At 43.2% G+C, this 18936-nt stretch overlaps 1 protein-coding gene across 1 annotated transcript in view; it reads right to left on the bottom strand.

Annotated features, from left to right (window-relative positions):
- CNTNAP5 (contactin associated protein family member 5) overlaps nt 1-10181 on the bottom strand; it is a 301528-nt gene extending 291347 nt beyond the window's left edge. The window contains exons 1-4 of the mRNA XM_066621342.1: nt 10177-10181; nt 9493-9509; nt 9262-9372; nt 1859-2052 (exon numbers count right to left, since the gene is read on the bottom strand). Of these exons, the coding sequence (XP_066477439.1) occupies nt 1859-2052; nt 9262-9372; nt 9493-9509; nt 10177-10181 (327 nt within the window). The remainder of the gene's footprint in view (nt 1-1858; nt 2053-9261; nt 9373-9492; nt 9510-10176) is intronic.
- Between the last annotated feature and the right edge of the window lie 8755 nt (nt 10182-18936).

The raw sequence follows: 18936 nt of genomic DNA on the forward strand, positions 1-18936 counted from the left end.
TTTTTTTCTGATAAGATTTCATTGTTCATCTGATAGGATCTCAGCTGCTAAGATTACAGCATTGGCCAGCAATTACAACTGCAATGAGATACTTTTGGGGCAAGAAATACTTCAAGGTTTAGGTATGCTGTTGGAAAAAAGCTAAATACATCAGCTGAAGAACAGGAAAACTCCAGGATCAAATGTCCACTCAGTCATCAGGTTTACTGCATAACTTTGGTCCCATGGTAAACTTTCCATCTAACCTAACCCACAGGGCTTTTATGGACATTCAGGAGGGCACATAATGTAAGACACACAGCCAAATCCTATCAACTCCCACCCCGCTGAAGCAGCTGCACCACCAGAGCTGGGGGGTGGGGTCCCAGGTAAGGGAACATTTGTATTCCCTTTGACAATTTGACAATACCATTTGACATTTGACAATACCAGGTATTGTCCAGGTAAGGGAACATTTGTTCCCTTACCCAGAGGTAAATCTCCACTGCGGTCCACTCAGACCAGCAATTTAGCTGGCACAAGTCCAAGTGGAGGCAGGAAAGAGGAATAAGGCTGGGAAGGGAGATATGATATTATCAGCACCAGATCTGCCCTTCTTCCTACCTCATTCTCTGCCCTGTTCCACCACTACCTTCCATCTGTCCCTCCCCACCTCCACCCCACGGATACTCACTAGTGCTAGACTATTGTCCAGGCCACTGGAGCATCACTGTGGCCAGGCTGTGCTGAATGGCTTGTCGCATTTTGTGATAGCCATAAAGGAACTTGCGCTGCTGTAGCACTAGTTCCAGAAGCGCAAGGGCCTCATAGGATTGGGTTGAGAGTTGCAGAGTGCTAGATTGTGGTAGTTTTCAAAAAATTCAGAATTCCAGGAAAAAACTGTAGAAAATGTGATGAAGCTGTTTTGAGTAGTCTGAATTTTCCAGTGACGTTAGTTTTCCCCATCAAGCCTAGTGTGTTTCTATGGAAATCATAAGCCAATTTTCTTTCCAAATATACTTACAACCCACCCGTATCCTACAGGCCAGCTGGGGCCTGGGCAACAGCAGAGAGGTAAGGTATCTTTTATTTACCTACTCTGCTAGTCCCTGGGCACCAATGGGTCTATTAGTCCATGCCAGTTACTTTGCTGACGTTGAACCAGTAGGTTCAAGAGGGTGTGCTGAGGCCAGGTCAGAGACATAGGAGGATCTCGGCGGAAGCTACATGTGTTCAAGCAAAACAAGAATATTGTCCATGCAGTTCATTCATACCCAAATGTTAAAAGATAAGAATGTGGACACTGTGGGTGAAGGTGAGTGATTAAGGATATCACAACTGCCAGTCTTCTAAATATAAGCCATGATTTTCACAAAACAATTCTTCATCCTAGCAATTTTCCCGCATCAGTGCAGGGGGGATTTTCACAAACAATAAGTTGTACATTTCTGTGTCTTTTATTTTCCTGTTTTTTGTTTTTTTTAAATTAAATTTTGTATTTAAGGCTATAATCCAATACAGAGATGGAAGTAAATCCCATTGAACTCAATGGGACACATTTCCCATTTTACTGACTTCCATGTGTATTGGATTACATACACAGGCTTGCACGGTAAGTATTTGTTCTTTGATCTTCAAGCCATGACAACTTGAAACAGACTTCTTAAAGAAGTCAGCGGAGTTCCATTACAATTCTCAGCTGTGCTACTATTGAGGGTTGTGCCTTTTTAAGAGAGCTCATGCAGGAAAAAAAAGTTGCAGTTGTACCCCTGCAATAGTGCGCCCTTTCCAATGACACTAGAGAAGGTTAAACTGGATTTGAATTTATAACGACACATCTGTCAGCAGGTATTCATTAATTCAGAAACTTCAGACTTACCCAGATTATGTCTTCCTCTTTATATTGCTTCCAGTTGCGACCTGTATCACTGAACATTAGAATGTAGCTTGTTGTCCAGTCTGAGCTGCCGTACCTTCCTTGAGTCGCGATACCTGTAATTTCCACTCTGTCTCCCAAATCAACCTGGAGCCATTGTTCCATGCTAGAATCCAATGGGGACCAGCCACCAGCTCCTAGGAGAGGTCAGAGAACATTTTTGAATTACTCACAGGATAAATCTTGACTGCAGGATAAATCTTTCCATCCAGGCTCACTAGTAAAGTGATAAATGTAATCTCTACCCCCAAACTTGAATGAGAGCCAGATCATTTTATCCAAAAGCATAATGTTAAGTGGGTGTAGTGCATCATACATTCATTGCTACATGTGGTGAGGAATACCACATAACATTAAAAAGCCAAAATGGTAGAAAAATAAACACGTGAAGCCACTCGCAGAAAATATGGAGAATGAAACAAGATTCTATTGATCAGGAGCACAGGCGCTAAGTGAAGAAAAAATACTGTATTGATGAGTCAAATTGACAGCATCAGGCTACAATTACAAAATAAAGCTACTTAGGCAAGGCTTAATTTGAATCAGCGCTCAGCATTAAATCTGGAACTTGTTCTGAACATCAGGTAACATGTGAAATGGTCATAATAAAAATCATGTATCTGAGCATGCTGATAGCATACACCTGTTGGGGAACAAAAGCCCCATGACTTAGAGAGCTTCCTACCACATAACCCATATAGCTTACAAGCCATGACCTACATCACCCTCCTCATTATCATGGAGCAAAAGCCCTTATGATCTATGTTTACAGCATGTAGTATGCACATGAGCAAAGGAAACAGAGAGCTTGCATACACCCACGAACAGAGGAAACAGACTAGAACCCCAGTGGCTGAAAACTTTCTTGGCCCTTTTATCTCTGTTTTTCTCTCTGTTTGGTGTGCTGGAAATAGTTCTTGCCCTTTCATCTCTGTTTTCTTCTTCAGTTTTGAACCTTGCAAAACCTTATATCACTGCACACAGGACACCATGAAGAAAGACTTGCCTTGAGTATGGAGGCATAGGGAATTACAAGGACATTCCAAGCCTATGACAGTGGAATCAAGAACAAGTCTCAATCCTCCCAAATTATGTAACTTCAATACCATTTCCCACTACTTTTTTTTTCTTTTTTCCTTTGCGACAGCATTTTCTCATCCCAATCATTCAGGACTGGTCTCGCAATGAGGTTGAGTGAAAGGTCTGAACTGACCCTGCCCATGAGCCACTTGTTGGGAAAAGGATGGAACATAAGAACAGCCCTGCTGGATCAGGCCATAGGCCCATCTAGTCCAGCTTCCTGTATCTCACAGCGGCCCACCAAATGCCCCAGAGAACACATCAGATAACAAGAGACCTGCATCCTGGTGCCCTCCCTTGCATCTAGCCCATTTCTAAAATCAGGAGGTTGCACATACACATCATGGCTTGTAATCAGTAACATCATCACTAGATAAGGGAGAGTTCTTGGGCCAGCCCTGCAGGTTAGAAATGTCTGATCCAGTCCAAAGACTTATACTGAGCATAACAAAAGCAACAAATACATAAGAAGAGCCCTGCTGAATCAGGCCCAGGGCCCATCTAGCCCAGCTTTCTGTATCTCACAGCGGCCCACCAGATGCCTCAGGGAGCACACAAAAAACCACAAGATATTCCTTCCACAAGTGGCATGAATAAACTGGCAAATCCTATTTTCATTGATTTTATTGGGGGGGATTCATTGGTTGTAGAGGGGGCACTCTTTAATATTATGCTTTTCCTTGCAGCTGATCTAGATCTGCCATAAGTGCTCTACTGTGCCAAAGCATCCTGAATTCCAGGTTTTGCGAGAGTTGCCAAGGTAAATATTGTTGCTTTTCCAGAACAATAAGACATGTTTTTGCACAATTAATGCAAAGAGGCTAACACCAGGTTTGCATCTGTTTTGAAGAGGCCGTGTTTCCCCTCCTTTCCCACTCCCTCCGATTATTTTCAGAGGGTTGTTTTCTTTGGGTTTTTTTTTAAAAATGTAATGAATGTGCATATTTTGGCATGTTTGCAGCGTGGAGCTTTCTTTCCTGCCATCTGTTCCACCACCCTCTTGTGACATCTACACTCCAGGGAGCATATGCCAGTCGTTGAGGCCCAGGAAAATGAAAGTTTATTGCGACAACATCAGCAGTCACTCCGAGATGAAATAGCAGAGGAGCAGGTTACAAAGCCAGGCAGCGGAGTAAAATGCACTGCAGGCAGGCGTCAGCGACTCCCTTATTAATAGCAGCTCAGTCCATTCCAATGCGTGGCTTTATTACCTCTGTTTTGTGTCGATGCCCCTCCACCACCAGAAATATCTCCAGTGTCCCCAGAACCTCTCATGAAATCAGAAAGACAGGATGATTAATGAACTTTCCAAATAATTAGTAATTTACCAAATAATCACAAAGGAGCCTGATTGTTGCCTTTTACTTGTGCCCATATTCTGTTGGCATGTGTGGAATCACTGTGTTGAGGCACAAAGCGAGCCACGTTCCCCCACAGGCCCAGGGTAATTTCACACTGTGACTTGGAAGCAGCCGCACATGGTGTGAGAAAGGGACTCTCATTGGTCTTTGTGTGCCAAAGGACTCCTATATATGACCTCACATTCTCTATGGCAACCAAATGTAATACAAGGGAAGGCACAGGCTCCTAAGCTTTCAGCAACAAATGGCAACAACAAAAGCATCCTGTGGAGCAAACTGTACAGGTGACATAAAAACTGAATAAGAGCTGTTTAATGATCCTTCTAGAAGAATAGCTTAATGTTCTTGGCCAGGGTATCTGGACATCTGAGAGAGAGAGATGATCTCTCTCTCTCTCTCATTTTGAACTAGGATGCAAACGTTCATTCTAAGTTGAAAGTCTAATTTATGTATTAATTAATTCCTCTCTCTCTCTCTCTCTCTCTCTCTCTCTCTCTCTCCATTTGATCTTCCTTACCTACTGAAGTCTGTGACATATTTATGGTAATGAACCAGAGCAACAGCTTCAAACAGGGCTTTGTAAACAGTGGCTTCTCCAAAGCTTCGAAACCCCATCACATCAAGGGTTCAGAGATCTGCATCTCAGCTTGCTTGTACTGAAGCATTGTTTCTGAGGCTACTTAAATATGTACAGTGATTATTACTGATAGTATTTGTTGTAAACAGTACTAGGGTATTTGCATCCTGGACAATTGTGTCCTGGTCTTTGGCATCCCTGGACATTTGAATCTGGTGGTTTTTTAAAAATGGTTTTTGGAGGGGGGACATCATTATTTGCATCCCACTAACTGGGCAACAAACTATAACTGGGTAACAAACTCCATGTTATGTATACTAAGCTTCTTAAGAACATAAGAACAACCCCACTGGGTCAGGCCATACGCCCATCTAGTCCAGCTTCCTGTATCTCACAGCAACCCACCAAATGCCCCAAGGAGCACACCAGATAACAGGAGACCTGCATCCTGGTGACCTCCCTTGCATCTGACATAGCCCATTTCTAAAATCAGGAGGTTGCACATACACATCATGGCTTGTAACCCATTATAGATTTTTCCTCCAGAAACTTGTCCAGTCCCCTTTTAAAGGCATCCAGGCCAGATGCCATCACCACATCCTGTGGCAAAGAGTTCCACAGACCGACCACACGCTGAGTAAAGAAATGTTTTCTTTTGTCTGTCCTAACTCTCCCAACACTCAATTTTAGTGGATGTCCCCTGGTTCTGGTGTTGTGTGAGAGTGTAAAGAGCATCTCTCTATCCACTTTATCCTTCCCATGCATAATTCCCACTCCTGTTGCATTGTGTTTTGGGCCAACCCTTATCCCAACCCTAAACCTAACCTACCTTTGCATTTTAAAAATAAAAAGTACATCTAATATAAATATACATATATTGGGACACAAATGTCTGGGCCATCCCCCCCCCCCCCCAAAAAAAAGTCACAAATGTCCAATGCCAGGATGCATGAAAGAGGATACACTTGTGTCCTGGATGCAATTACCTTGACTCCATTTTTAATGTACCATGTGAACTGATTTAAGAACTTGGAAATGTGGCATTAAGGTATATTTGTAAAGAGATGTGATTTTAAAAGAATTTTTTTTTTTTTACAATTGCCATCTATAGACTGTAATAAACACATATTGCAGTTTTATCACCATTGGTTGCCGCACCACCAATAATGGGGGGGGGGGGAGAGACCATTATGAAAAATAACATGGAATGAAGCTGTTGGAACTCAAATAGTGATGCCATCAAAGTGTGCCCAAAACACAATGCAACAGGAATGGGAAGATTCTTACTTGGGTGAAACAGTCAAGGAAACTAAAGGGAAGACAAAAGGATTTGAAGAAGGCCTTTCTCTCTTAGGAAGAAGACTTTTCTCTCTCTAACTTCTACTGAGTTAGGCCAATAATCCAGGTAGCTCGGTACTGCCTGCTGTTTTCAGAAGCAGTAGAGGTACAGCCCACATGTTCATGCAAGCAAGCCCTGCATAAGCACAATACAACATGTTCCGTCAGAGGCTCAGCATTAATTATTCTTTCCCTTAACAACTCAAGTCTGTAAACTTCTTAAATGCAACCGGTCATTATTTATTCAAGAGCTTACATTGTAATGTGTGAAACGCTGCACATTTGACGAATAAAGCTTCGGCTAATATAGAACTGGGTCAGGCTTGATTTAATTTTGTGTATATTTCTCCCAATCTATTTAAATACCTTCTTGACTTGCACACATTCTCCAGGCTGCTGCATTTCTATTTGAAAAGGTTGCAGGATTCAGAAAGTGCATGATACATTATAATTTCTATGGTGCTTTTTTTAAGTATGGAAACACCTGACAGTAATTGTGTTCATAATGTTCACAGTTCACAGGAGGGACTCCATGGGCAAATTGGTGTTTGTGGTCCTGAAAAGTAGATTTTGACAAAATATTCGTCTGCTTCAACTGAGATCCGCTGCTGGGGGCCAGAAAAAAGCATGGCAAAAGGTCCCATTCTTTGCACATTTGCACCTATAGATCCACTTCTACCAGCAAGTTGATGGCATAACAGGTTTGCAGCAGCAGTCCTCAGGCAGTCTTCAGCCTGCTTAAGAACCCTTCCAAACCCTCTTGCAGATGGAGGGAGGGCCCAATCTACACTGTTACTTGTTTTTGCCAAGAGAACCTGATTGTCTTGGTAGAGGCTCAGACATGTCATGCTTGTGTAAAAGAACCTGTCAGACGCATAGCCAACTGCTAGACTCTTGCAGCTGCAGACCAAGCTCTTTTGTCTTCTCAGGAGCTATAACTTCATGAGATATTTGTGGATCCCTATAATCACCCCACCTGTTATGGTACACTATTCTGCTTTATTGAGAACAGGCATCTTAGATGGAACTCCAATAATTGTCTCATTTGCCTTCACAAGAGCCCATTGTAGAAGGGCATTAATACTTTCATCTTATACATGTAGAGGTACAGTTGAAAGACAATGACTACTTGAAGTTACCTAGAAAGTTTATAGCTAAGTGTGAACTTGAACCAAGATCTTTGCATTCCACATCCAGCATTCTACCACAGCACAGAAAAACAACCACCAACCACCATTTATCTTTCCAGCCAATTTGGTTCAAGCTAAGTAAAAACAGACTGAGACCTTAGTCATTTGATCACAGAAACATGGGCAATGCCCATTGTAGTTTCCATAAACTGCAAGCCTATCCACATTTATCTGGGAGTAGAGTCCCATTGACTATAATGGGACTTCCTTTTGTGTAAACATGCATAAGATTGGGTGCACAATCTATCAGCACTGCTAGATGAGATTTCTTCTTCGGCAAGGTCAGCTATAGCCTCTCTCAATGTTCTGAGTACAATCCCAGTTCTGATCCCACTCTTTCCAATATGACAAAACCCAAGCTGTCCCCAAAGATCTGTTGGACTGATTTTGTGGTGTTTGGAAGTTCTCTTAATAAACTTGGAGCATCTACTAGAAGACATTGTGAATTCAAAGACCAAATTTCTTGGGGCATTAAACAAATTTCCCTTTTAGAACTTTAGCCACAGAGTGCCATGGATTCACTTACTAATCACCCAGCAATCATGTGTCAGGATGGCAATGAGCAAGTGTGGGGGATCATTCCAGATTCTGAATCACTATCTTCATATATTTGCCAGCTGGTATGATCTTGGAAGCTAAGCAGGGTCAGGCCTGGTTAGTACTTGGATGGGAGACCACCTGGGAATACCGGGCGCTGTAGGCTTCTACCATAGTCTTTCGAGACTGAAGGTTGCCAACCAAGTAAATGCACAAAGCATGAAATCAAACTTGGAGAAGACTTATGCTGGACTCCACTGAGCAGATTCTGGCTGAGAGAATGTGACTTTTGTACCATCAGAGAAGCACAGAATCACCACCCAGTGCATTTCCCTAGAGTTTGGGTTGTTATGGCAATGTCCAAACTTTATCAAATAGTTGTTTTGGGCTTACACATACATAACTGCATTGTGATCATCCCAAAAACCAAAAGCCTGTAGCCAACCTGCAACAATATTCTGATTCATGAGGAAACCCTCAGAGTTTACTCACATTCTTTCTATTGCATGTTCTTTTACAACAAGGTATGTAATCCTCACCTGACTGGCTCACAATCTACATTACAAAAGAAAGATCTCAGAAATAGGAAAAAAGAATCAAGGAACAGAAGGGGAGTGGGGAAAGAGGCAGATTGTTGGAGAAGGCAAGGCTACCGTGCTTCAGAAAAGCTTACCAACAACCTAGTCCTTAACTAGACAAAGAATAATTTGATTCTTGATACACTAGGATGGAAGCCCAACAAGGAAGCCCAGCAAGCAGTGGGCTTGATGAGTGATTTCCAGGGCAGAGTCAAGAGGGATAGCAGCTGGAGTGTGGAAGGGTGTTAGAAGGCAGGTTTTTTAAATTTTTTATTTCAAGTGCATCTTATTAGATAGCCAACTAGAAGTACGATCCATATCCTTGATGTCCCTTACTTTGATGAGGCCTCCTTGACTGCCACCACCACCACAGAATGCAGTATATACCCCGTTAGCACAGCTGCATCAGTGCTGGAATTCCAGCCCTGATGCTGCCATGCCAATGGGGCAAATGCTGCATCCTGTGATTCAGGGGACAGTCGGGGGGGGGGGGTGTTCCTCAAGCTTAGGGGCTGCACTGAGGCTGCCTTGGTGCTGGAAAGTTGGATAGGATTGCGCCCTAAGTTGCTTTGAACACTACCTATGTTAAGGGAAACTTCTACTTGAGTAGACTTTGAAGGCCCTACACAGACCGGCGCAAATGAATTATGCATTACAGCAATATTATGACTGTCAGTGATCTTACCATCCCGTCTGTTGAGCTTCGCAAAGCTGGGGCTGTGACTGCTGGAGAGCTCGGAGGAGCTGTCAAAGGCTGTCGCAGGTAACGAGAATACCAGTGGCTCCTCACAATTATCTGCAGAAAAAAAAAGAGTACAGCAGGCATCAAATATAAAAGAAGTACACCTTTGGCCTATCAAAGTTTTCTTTTTTTTTTCTTTTTGTCATGCTGTCTGATCTCCTACATGTTGCTTACCAGTTAACGAGCTGTTCCTAGAAAAGACAATGTTGATAATAGATTCATGGACAAAACTGAAGCAGAAAAGGGCTGTTTTTGTATCCTACTCCGTTCACATTTCTTTGGGACATGCGAATAAGCAGATTCAGTGAAAGTCAGTGATAGGCCACATTTTTTATCTAATGGGCCCTTCTATTTTTTTTCCCTCTTGACTTCCAAGGCTCCTGAAACAGTTTGAGAAGGCTGTACCTACAAAATCTATAGCTCCTTTTTTTGTTATCACAATGAGGACACACTATGAAATGAGTGGAACAGTGGCATTGCCAGCACCTGCCCAGGGCAGATGTCACCCCCCACACTGCATGACACCTCCCTTACTGGAAGCTATGAGTGGCACCCAGAAGTGGTTCAGCAGTGATGAAATGACATTATCACACACACCACCAAATTGCTTATGGGACCATTATTTGCAATTGTTCAGAGCCTAGGGGGTGGGAGGGCCCATCAAACACAGCACGGGCCTTCATTCAGCAGGGGCTCAAGTGGCACAATTGTCATCCCCCAAGGGTGCATCACATAGGGCGGACCACCCCCTGCCCCCTATGCTACTAGAGTGCATAGTAGCAACTTTATACAATACTGTACCAGCAAATACATTCTCCTCTCTTCATTTACTGAGGAAAATACAAATAGCTGCCTTACCACATGGTAAGGAAGGTTGAAGAAGTTGACAAAATTCATAGGACTGTATGATAACCCATATTGTATGTCAACTCATATTTACAGTATGACTGGAAAGACAACCCATGTTAGTCCCAAACTAGACAGAATTCCAGACAAAATGTTGAGGGCAAAATGAGCTACACTACTACTACTACTAATAATAATAATAATAACTTTATTTCTACCCCGCCTTTCTCTCCGAAGGGACTCAAGGCGGCTTACAACATATTAAAAACAATTTAAAAACAAATAAAAAACATATTAACACATACTAAAAACAGCAGTCAGAGTAAAAATAGGTAAAAAGAGCATAGAGCAGCAGCAAGTCATAAAAGAATCAGGCCTGTAAAAAAATATTAAAAGATGTTAAAAAGATGTTAAAAGGCCAAGAACTCAGAAGGCCTGTTTAAACAGAAGGGTCTTCAGGCCTTGCCGAAAGGTCTCAAGAGAGGGAGCCATTCTTAAGTCAAGGGGAAGGGAGTTCCATAGCGTTGGTGCCACTACTGAGAAGGCCCTATTTCTTGCAGCCGCCCCACGTACCTCCCTAGGCGGCGGCACTTGTAAAAAGGCCTTCTCTGATGACCTGAGAGGGCGAGCCGGATTGTACGGGAGCAGGCGATCTCTAAGATACCCTGGTCCAGAGCAGTATAGGGTTTCTGCTTCTATTAGGTTAATGTTCATGGAGTTAACAGTAAGATGATAATGTTCCCATTTTGCAGTGACTTACAGGTTCCATGTTAGTCACATGTTCTATGTCCTGTCCTCCAACTGAGGAATCTGGAGACAGTTTCAGGTGACAAGAAACTACAAGGTTTAAAAATGTTTCATGTGGCAAAGTGTTAAGCCCTGTATTCCTGCCACCATCTGGCAGAATACTACAAACCTCTACTTCCGAGGAGCAACTTCAAACATCATATATCATGCTCTGAAGTGGCAACCATGTGGCTCCTGGTCATCTGCTGATCTCATTTGGCAAAGGAAAATGTGTGAGTAAAAATGGCTAGCCTAGAAATGTTAACATTTCTATAGAGTCTCCAGATAATTTTGGCAGGCATTAATCTTGACATTACCAAAAAAGGGAGGGGTTCATAAAGGCAGTGAATAACTACAACTAGAAACAAAGCATTAAAAAAAACTAAAAACCATAACTCAAATGAACATCCAGACCCAAATTGACAGGATAAAAAGCTGTCCCACAACTTCTAGAAAATTCTCTGCCTCACACTTTATCAGTCTACAAACGGACTTCCAAAGCTAAGGAGTGGCCGTGAAGAATACTTCTGGGATTTGCTATCACTTTTCAGACTTGGTGGATCACAGGCACCCACAACAACATTTTTCTGCAGGCTACAGAGTGCAGGAGAACAGAGGGAAAGAAGTAATCTCCGTGGTAGAACTGTACAACCTGCGACTCGGGAAACAGAAAGCAGAATACCAGCTATTTTGATGTCTTGCCTTTTTGTCTTTGTAGAATTGTCTTTCTATAACTGCAAATATAGGGAACTACTTGGCATGCCTTAGCGTGTCACAAATGTGCAGGCCTGTGGGAGGCACAACCTATTTCTGTATTAACAAAGGCCATACCATTCGGATCAGGCTTTTTGTTCTAAGAAGAATTTATTTCCTGTTGCAGTATTCCTCAATTGTTGTTTATCCCATGTTGCAACCACGGTGGTGGCATCTCCTTTGTTCCCCCAGAGCATCAGTAAGATCACTGGGTGACCAACAATAGATTTTCCTCTCATCCTCTATTAGGATATGATACAGCATAGTGGTCTTCAACCATTTTCATGCCATGACTCCAATAAAGTAGGAGACTGGGGACCCTAAGTAGGAGACTGGGGACCCACCACTGATCCCACCCCCCGTCCTGGGACCTGAACCGCCCACCCCTGTCATGGATGTGGATAATCATGTAAAATAAGTGAGAGTGAAACTTGAGTCATTTTTGTTCCTGTAAGAGGCAGGCTTTGAAAGGTGGTGGTCATGACACACAGGTTGAAGAACACTTATAGGAGAAGGCAGCATGCTTTTGTTGCAATTTGGTCATCTGAAAACATTCATAACTGAGACCAAGTCTTCATTAGGCTTTTGAACCCACAATGTTTTACAGTGCACATGGAGTTAAGGGGAAAAAAGATTTGCTATTTTTTTGTTCGATTACAAGTCTACAGTCCTAGTTATTATATACAGCAGTAGATTTTACTACGCATAAAACCACTGATTTGAATTGAATCGCCCTAGGAGGAAAGTATGAGTATATAATTAGTGGGGACATCCTGCAGGTTAGCAAAAACTCAGACTCCACAAGAATCTTCTGACTTTGTTCGCGTGTGCACTGATGCAACATTAAGACTAGAAGAATCAAGCATTCTGTCAGTGTAAACTGCCGTATGGCAGTTGTGAAGAGCATTCCAGCAGAGCACTGAGTCATTCACTGCTAGAGCGCCAGCAGGGAGGCAGAGCTTCCAGTGGACTGGAGAAAGCCCACCGACACAGGTAGGACACAGGGTGAGAGGAGGGCAGAATGGAGCAAGGAGAGGGAGAAGATGGAACAGAGGCAGGGATGAGCAGAGCAGAGAGGCAATAGGGGCAGGGACGGGTGGATTAGGTCTGCAAAGAGGACCGGTTCAGCAGCAGCAACCAACCAACTTGGTTGGTCAACACGACCTGCACCAGCAATATCGCTGGCACAGGTCCAAGTTGACGCACCAGGCCGATGGGGGTGTATCCCAGCTGAAGGGAACACATTTTCCCTTGCCCAGAGGAGGCCTCCTAAAGCCAAAACTCTTCTTTGGGGTTCAGCTAGCACTACATTGGTAAGTTTCCTATACTTTGAAAGTACTAGTAGTCCTTGCAAAGACCACCAATCCCAACAGCTCTTGCACCCCAATGTACTGAGAATCCAGCATGTTGGATCAAAACAATGTAAGGAGAAAAATAGCACCTGCATACTATCAGATTGGGGGGGGGGGCAGGGAGGAAGGAATCCCTCTGCCCATTTACTGCTGCTGCCATTGTTTGGAGATGTGAATAAAAAGCACATTTAGGGGCATCAGAGGGCTGGTGGGGAGAGCTGGCAAGCAAGTGATGGAGTGCTGGCGGGCACATGATTTTCCAAGCATAAGGTCAGCAGAGAATCTTGGAGGCTCAGGGAGTTTACCCCTCCTTTGAAAGGGCCTTTTTTGTTGGAGTTGGTGCAACTCCGCCTGCTGTCCAGAGGGGGCAGAATGCTGTCCAGAAGGGGTCAAGCTAGGGCCCAGTGACTCTGACCTTTCTACCTGTTCTCTCTGTGATCCTTGTGGGGTGTGGCCCTAACCCTTTATCCTTCCCTTCTCCTCTGGGCACTTCCTCTTGTTCTCTGACCACCGACTTGTTAAGATGGCACACACCAGGGCTCTGAAGCTCAGGCTATCTTGAGCACAAGGCAAGAAGGGCGAGGCAGCTCCAGGGCCTTGCTATTTCTAAGTGTTAGCTGAACCTCTGATCCTAATCAGATGCTGTAAATATACACTCAATGGAACTGTAAGTAAATAACTTTTTTTTGGAAACTTTAACAAGCCATTCCCTCTTTGTCTTTTTTTTATTGATTAGCAGTCAGCCGGGTGAGGGAGGTTCCTCTGGGTGATACCCAAAGGGGGGTCCTCTGCTTAAGCTACTCTGCTTCCCCCCCCCAATGAGGAAACTATTTTTAATTTCCTCCAACGTTTTTCAGTTCTATGTTTAATATCTGTTAAAAAGTTAAAAAAAATTTTTTAAGAATTTAAGAAATTAAAAAACTTCTTAGAAAAATTTTGAGATATTTCTACTTGTAACCTTGAAAGACAGTTTCATTTTTTTCACCAGCATCTTCACTGAAGAGTATAATGTGAGTTGATCAAAATTGCATGTGACTTGAGAATAATTTTATTTGTTTCTAAGTGAATTTTGTATTTACATTTATTGATTACTATGAAATCTTGACAATCTTCACAAGAACAATTAAAAATTTGGGAGCTTTAAAGCTGTTGAAACAACAGGGTGAACTGCTGCTACATATTCAAATATTTATCTCCACAACTAAAAGGATAACAGCAAACTCAGCCACCTTTGCAACAAGATGTGGACTGAAATGGCAAAAGTAGCAGATGAATTCTAATTATCTTGTCTTAAATTTGCTTGTGCCTTTCATTTTCTCTGCATCTCTTCTGCCATCTTTCTCTGTCTCTCTGTGATACAGATTCATACATCTACACTGGTACTAAATATCACCACACTCAGGCAAAAGAGGAAGGGGCTTGAACCATACCTCTAGATCAGTGGTTCTCAAACGTTTTGTACCGGGACCCACTTTTTAGAATGAGAATCTGTCAGGACCCACTGCAGGTGATGTCATGACCAGAAGTGACATAGGGCCCAATCCTATCCAACTTTCCAGCACCGGTGCTGCCATAATGCAGCCCCAAGGTAAGGGAACAAATGTTTCCTTACCTTGAGGAGACCTCTGTGACTGTCCCTTCACCACAGGGTGCAGTGCATGCCCCATTGGTAGGGCTGTACTGGCACTGGAAAATTGAATAGGATTGGGCTCATAATCAAGCACGAAAATTTTTAACAATCCTAGGCTGCAATCCTACCCACACTTACTCAGGAGTAAATTCCATATACGTATAAAAGCATATTCATAGTAGCCTGATTGGATTTTTCTTCTGGATTTTTGCTTACCAAGTAACATCATATTCATTACTGATATTTCATTCAATGTGGTAGCTAACATCATAATCACATTGCACACAGGCCCATGCTGATTGAAACTAAATTTTTTTTCCATCCTGGAATTTGATGTCAAAACCAGCCATTTTTAATTTTAGGGGAGATAAAATCTCTTGAGCATCACATGCTTAATGACCTAGTTTTTTCAAATGACAGAAATGTGGCATTTCTTGACAATGCCTTTCACACTGCTTAGGAGGAATAACTCCCACTTTCAGCATCACCGATTTTTCTTCTTTGCTCTTTGCAATTCAAATCTGCTACCCACAGAAATAAGACACTGACTATTATTGCTGTAAATTGACCTGGTACCTTTTGTAGCGCAAGCAAAGCCAAGAGGAAAATAAGCTCATGTACAAGAGAACAGAACATTGAACAAACAGTTGTCATGTGCCTAGCTCGGAGGAGTGTGGGTAGGCCCTATGTTTACTCTCAGCAAACACCCACACAGGTTTCCCCCCTTATTTCAGCTCTGCCACCCTATAACTTTCTGCATAGTGATTGGGAGAGGACAATATAGTCCTATTTTCTGGCAATGAAACCCTCTTCCTTCTTCCCCTGAAGCTGGCTTGCCCACATGAACAGCTGGGAAATCCATCTGTTAGTGTAGAGACACTGCCTGTTTTTCAAGATACAAGGCACTAGAAGATGTACTGATAAACAGAATTCTATGCTTCTTTTTCTGCTGTAATGGAAGCAAACCTTCGTTATTAACTAGCTAATTGGGGATTCTGGCTCTAACTTAGAGTCAGGAATGCATTGAAACTTTGGCTTATAAATATAACTCAGCCGATTTGCTTGTTCATATAGCATTTCCTGGAACATCCATTGTGCCTGTGCATTTCACATCTTATTATGCAGGAATAGTGCAATCCATATGTATGAGTGAAGCTGGGAGAGCTCAAAAACGTCTAATTAAAAAGCATGCCTTATTTTTATTGATGAAGTGCTTTTGACGTCAGGCATAATAGCCAGATAGCGGAGCATCAGTCAACATGAGGGATTGAGAAATCAGGAGATAGTTGTAGTCGCTTGCATTTTGGAGATGGTTGTTTAAACCTCATGGAGAAAATGCACACACATATACACAGAATGTAGGATATAAATGGGAATTGGGACGAATATTCCAAGTAAGGCTTCATTTTTAAACAAATTAGGATGATTACATGAGAAGTAAATGTCACGAAACAAGAGTTCTGGGAATCTGCATGGGTGTGAAGAATGAAACTAGCTAGTCTTTACACATACATACAAATTAAATGACTGACAGCCCAATCCTATCCACACTCTCTTGGGAGTAAGCCCCATCGACACTAATGAGACTTACTTCTGAGTAGACATGCATAGGATTGGGCTGTGAGAACCCAGTCTTATTCTTTTCCCCTCCCACCATTGCATCCATGCCAAATTGGCAAACACTGCATCCATGGTGGGGGGGGGGGCAGGAGACTTGAGTGGGGAAAGGGTATTTTAAATCACCTCCAAACAAGCCCCCTACCCACAATGGGTCTCCTTGGACTTGCACTGGCAAACTTGTTGGCATAGGTCCAAGGAGAGAAAGGGGGCGGGGAGGCTTCTGCTGAAGGGGATAAGGCCCAAAGCGGGCAGTCCACAGTGGATCCACCCCTCCCACAGCCTCCCCACTCATACACCCTCCTCACCCAGAATCGCTCTCTCCCTGCCTCCATTCTGCCATCCCGTCACACCCTTCCACATCCCCCATTATCTTTCCTCCACTGGTGAGTGGGAAATCCTTGGATGGTGGAGGTGGGAAGGCACAGGCCTTCCTTCTGGTGCTTCTAGCAGTGTGCTGACTACTTTACTGCAGCCAGTGCCTTCAGAAGAACCTCACACCGCTGGGCACAGAGGGAAAGATTGGGCTGTAAAACCTCTTTTTTAATCCCCAGAACAACTTTCTAGCTCACATGGTTGGAAAGACATGCAGATTCTGTTACAAGATGCTAAAAGGGGCTGTATCTCTTCATCATTTATGCTGGACGCTTTCACTAGAAAAAGACAAATTTCAGCTTCTGCCATTTAATTTTGTGTGTATACATTCACTTCATAATCAGTGCAGATGCTTAGATCTCTCATGTATCTGAGAAGGGCTTCCACAGGTTGGGATGAGATATATTTATAATACGTTACAGTTTTTAGTTCCACTGTTGCCCTGCGTTCTAGTCTCTGTTGCTGGTATTCACCTTTTGCCCTTCAATGTTTCATGCTTATCAAGTCTTTGTTCAATCCTTATAGGAGGCCACAACAAAGAACTAATGCAAATGGAGAAACAGTAGAATATGCAGAGTTATAGCCAATTCCTGCTAATGCTATTGCAGAAGTAAGCCCCACTAGGTTCAATAGGGCCTTGAACATGTACCCTATTCACGCCAATTCACATGATTTCCTTTGCTTATTCCAACTGTGGGATTTGGGTTTTCTGGTTGCAGCAGTACTGTATACATTTTGTTACTATGGAATTCAGGTTCCATAACTACGAAGCTCCTTTGATCTCTTGGAAACTCGCTGCTAGTTCATCCCATGCCGCTCAGTTCATGCATATTGAGAGAAGGCAGTAGCATTCTGCTCAGCCCGAAATACATCAAGGATGTGCAAAGCACAGAAGCCATTCCTATCAGTACAGAAAGGTCTTTGGAAGCAGCACAGAGAGCACATAACTCGCTGCCAATTGTGCAGAGCCCTCTTGAATGAAACTGTGATCCGGGAGCTCGTTAGCCAGCCATCATCTCGGAAGAGAACACAGACCACCTTTGCATCAGAAAGGAGTTTTTATTAAAGCATGGCAGCATTTAGATCACAAGTAGCAGCAAAAGCAACAAACGGCAACTGGCAAGGGACCTCTGTGACTCAATCTCGGAAACGCATGACAGCACTTGTCAGAGAAATGCAGGAAACTTCCCTGTTTTGCTTTTTTTTTTTTTTTTGTTAATACAGAAAAAAGAAAACTTTGGTTTAGCTTCTGTCTGTGACAGGGGGTTGAGGGTTGCTTCTTTTTCAGTAAATCATCCTTCTGTTATTTCAGATTCTGACATTCTCCAAGTACTCAAAAGTTCCACGATGCTTTCATGCAGCAAGAATAAAAGCTGCTTGGCCCCCGCTTTTGAGCCCCCCCCCAAAGCATCCAACCAAAGGAAGGAAAAGGAAGAAGGTAGTATCTCTTAATTCAATGTACATGCCAGCACTCTTCCATAATAAGTCTTAATGGGTGCAAGATTCTCTGGTAGTTTCCCATCCAGGCAGGGTTAGCATCAGGGGTCAGCTAAGTTGGGCAGGAACTGAGAGCACAAACTCATTAGAGCAGTGGTTCTCACACATTTAGCATCGGGATCCACTTTTTAGAATGAAAATCTGTCAGGACCCGCCAGAAGTGATGTCATGAACGGAAGTGACATCATCAAGCTGGAAAGTTTTTAGCAATCCTAGACTGCAATCCTACCCAGGAGTAAGCCACATTGACTATCATTGTTAAAAGATTATACATAGTAGCTTGTTAAAAGTACAGATCTGTAACATTTCCCCAAATGCAGTCACAGACCATGGTAGCATCAAGTCTAATAGATTAAAAATAAAATATTGAAATGAATGGGAACCCACCTGAAATTGACTCGCAACCCACCTGGTGGGTTCCGACCCACAGTTTGAGAAACACTGCATTAGAGGGCTTGCCTGGTGAGGTAAACCAGTGGTTTTCAAACTTGGGCGTCATGATGCCCCAGCCAGAGAGCCCCAGTCACTTCCCCTTTAAGGGGCAGGCAGCAACGTGATCCCCGGGATTGCATCGCTAAGGGGGCTGCAGGGACTGGCATTTACTTACCAGTCCCTGCTGCAGCCTCCTGCGGGTGTGGGGAGCTTTATGCGACCTTCTGCAGAGCTCCTCGGGACTTAAAAAGTGAAAGCAGAGTGATTGCACTCCACTTGCAGTTTTACGGAGGCAGGGCGAAATAGCTCTGCTTTCACTTTTTAAGACCT

Source organism: Tiliqua scincoides, chromosome 1, assembly GCF_035046505.1.
Source record: "Tiliqua scincoides isolate rTilSci1 chromosome 1, rTilSci1.hap2, whole genome shotgun sequence".
Taxonomy (NCBI): domain Eukaryota; kingdom Metazoa; phylum Chordata; class Lepidosauria; order Squamata; family Scincidae; genus Tiliqua; species Tiliqua scincoides.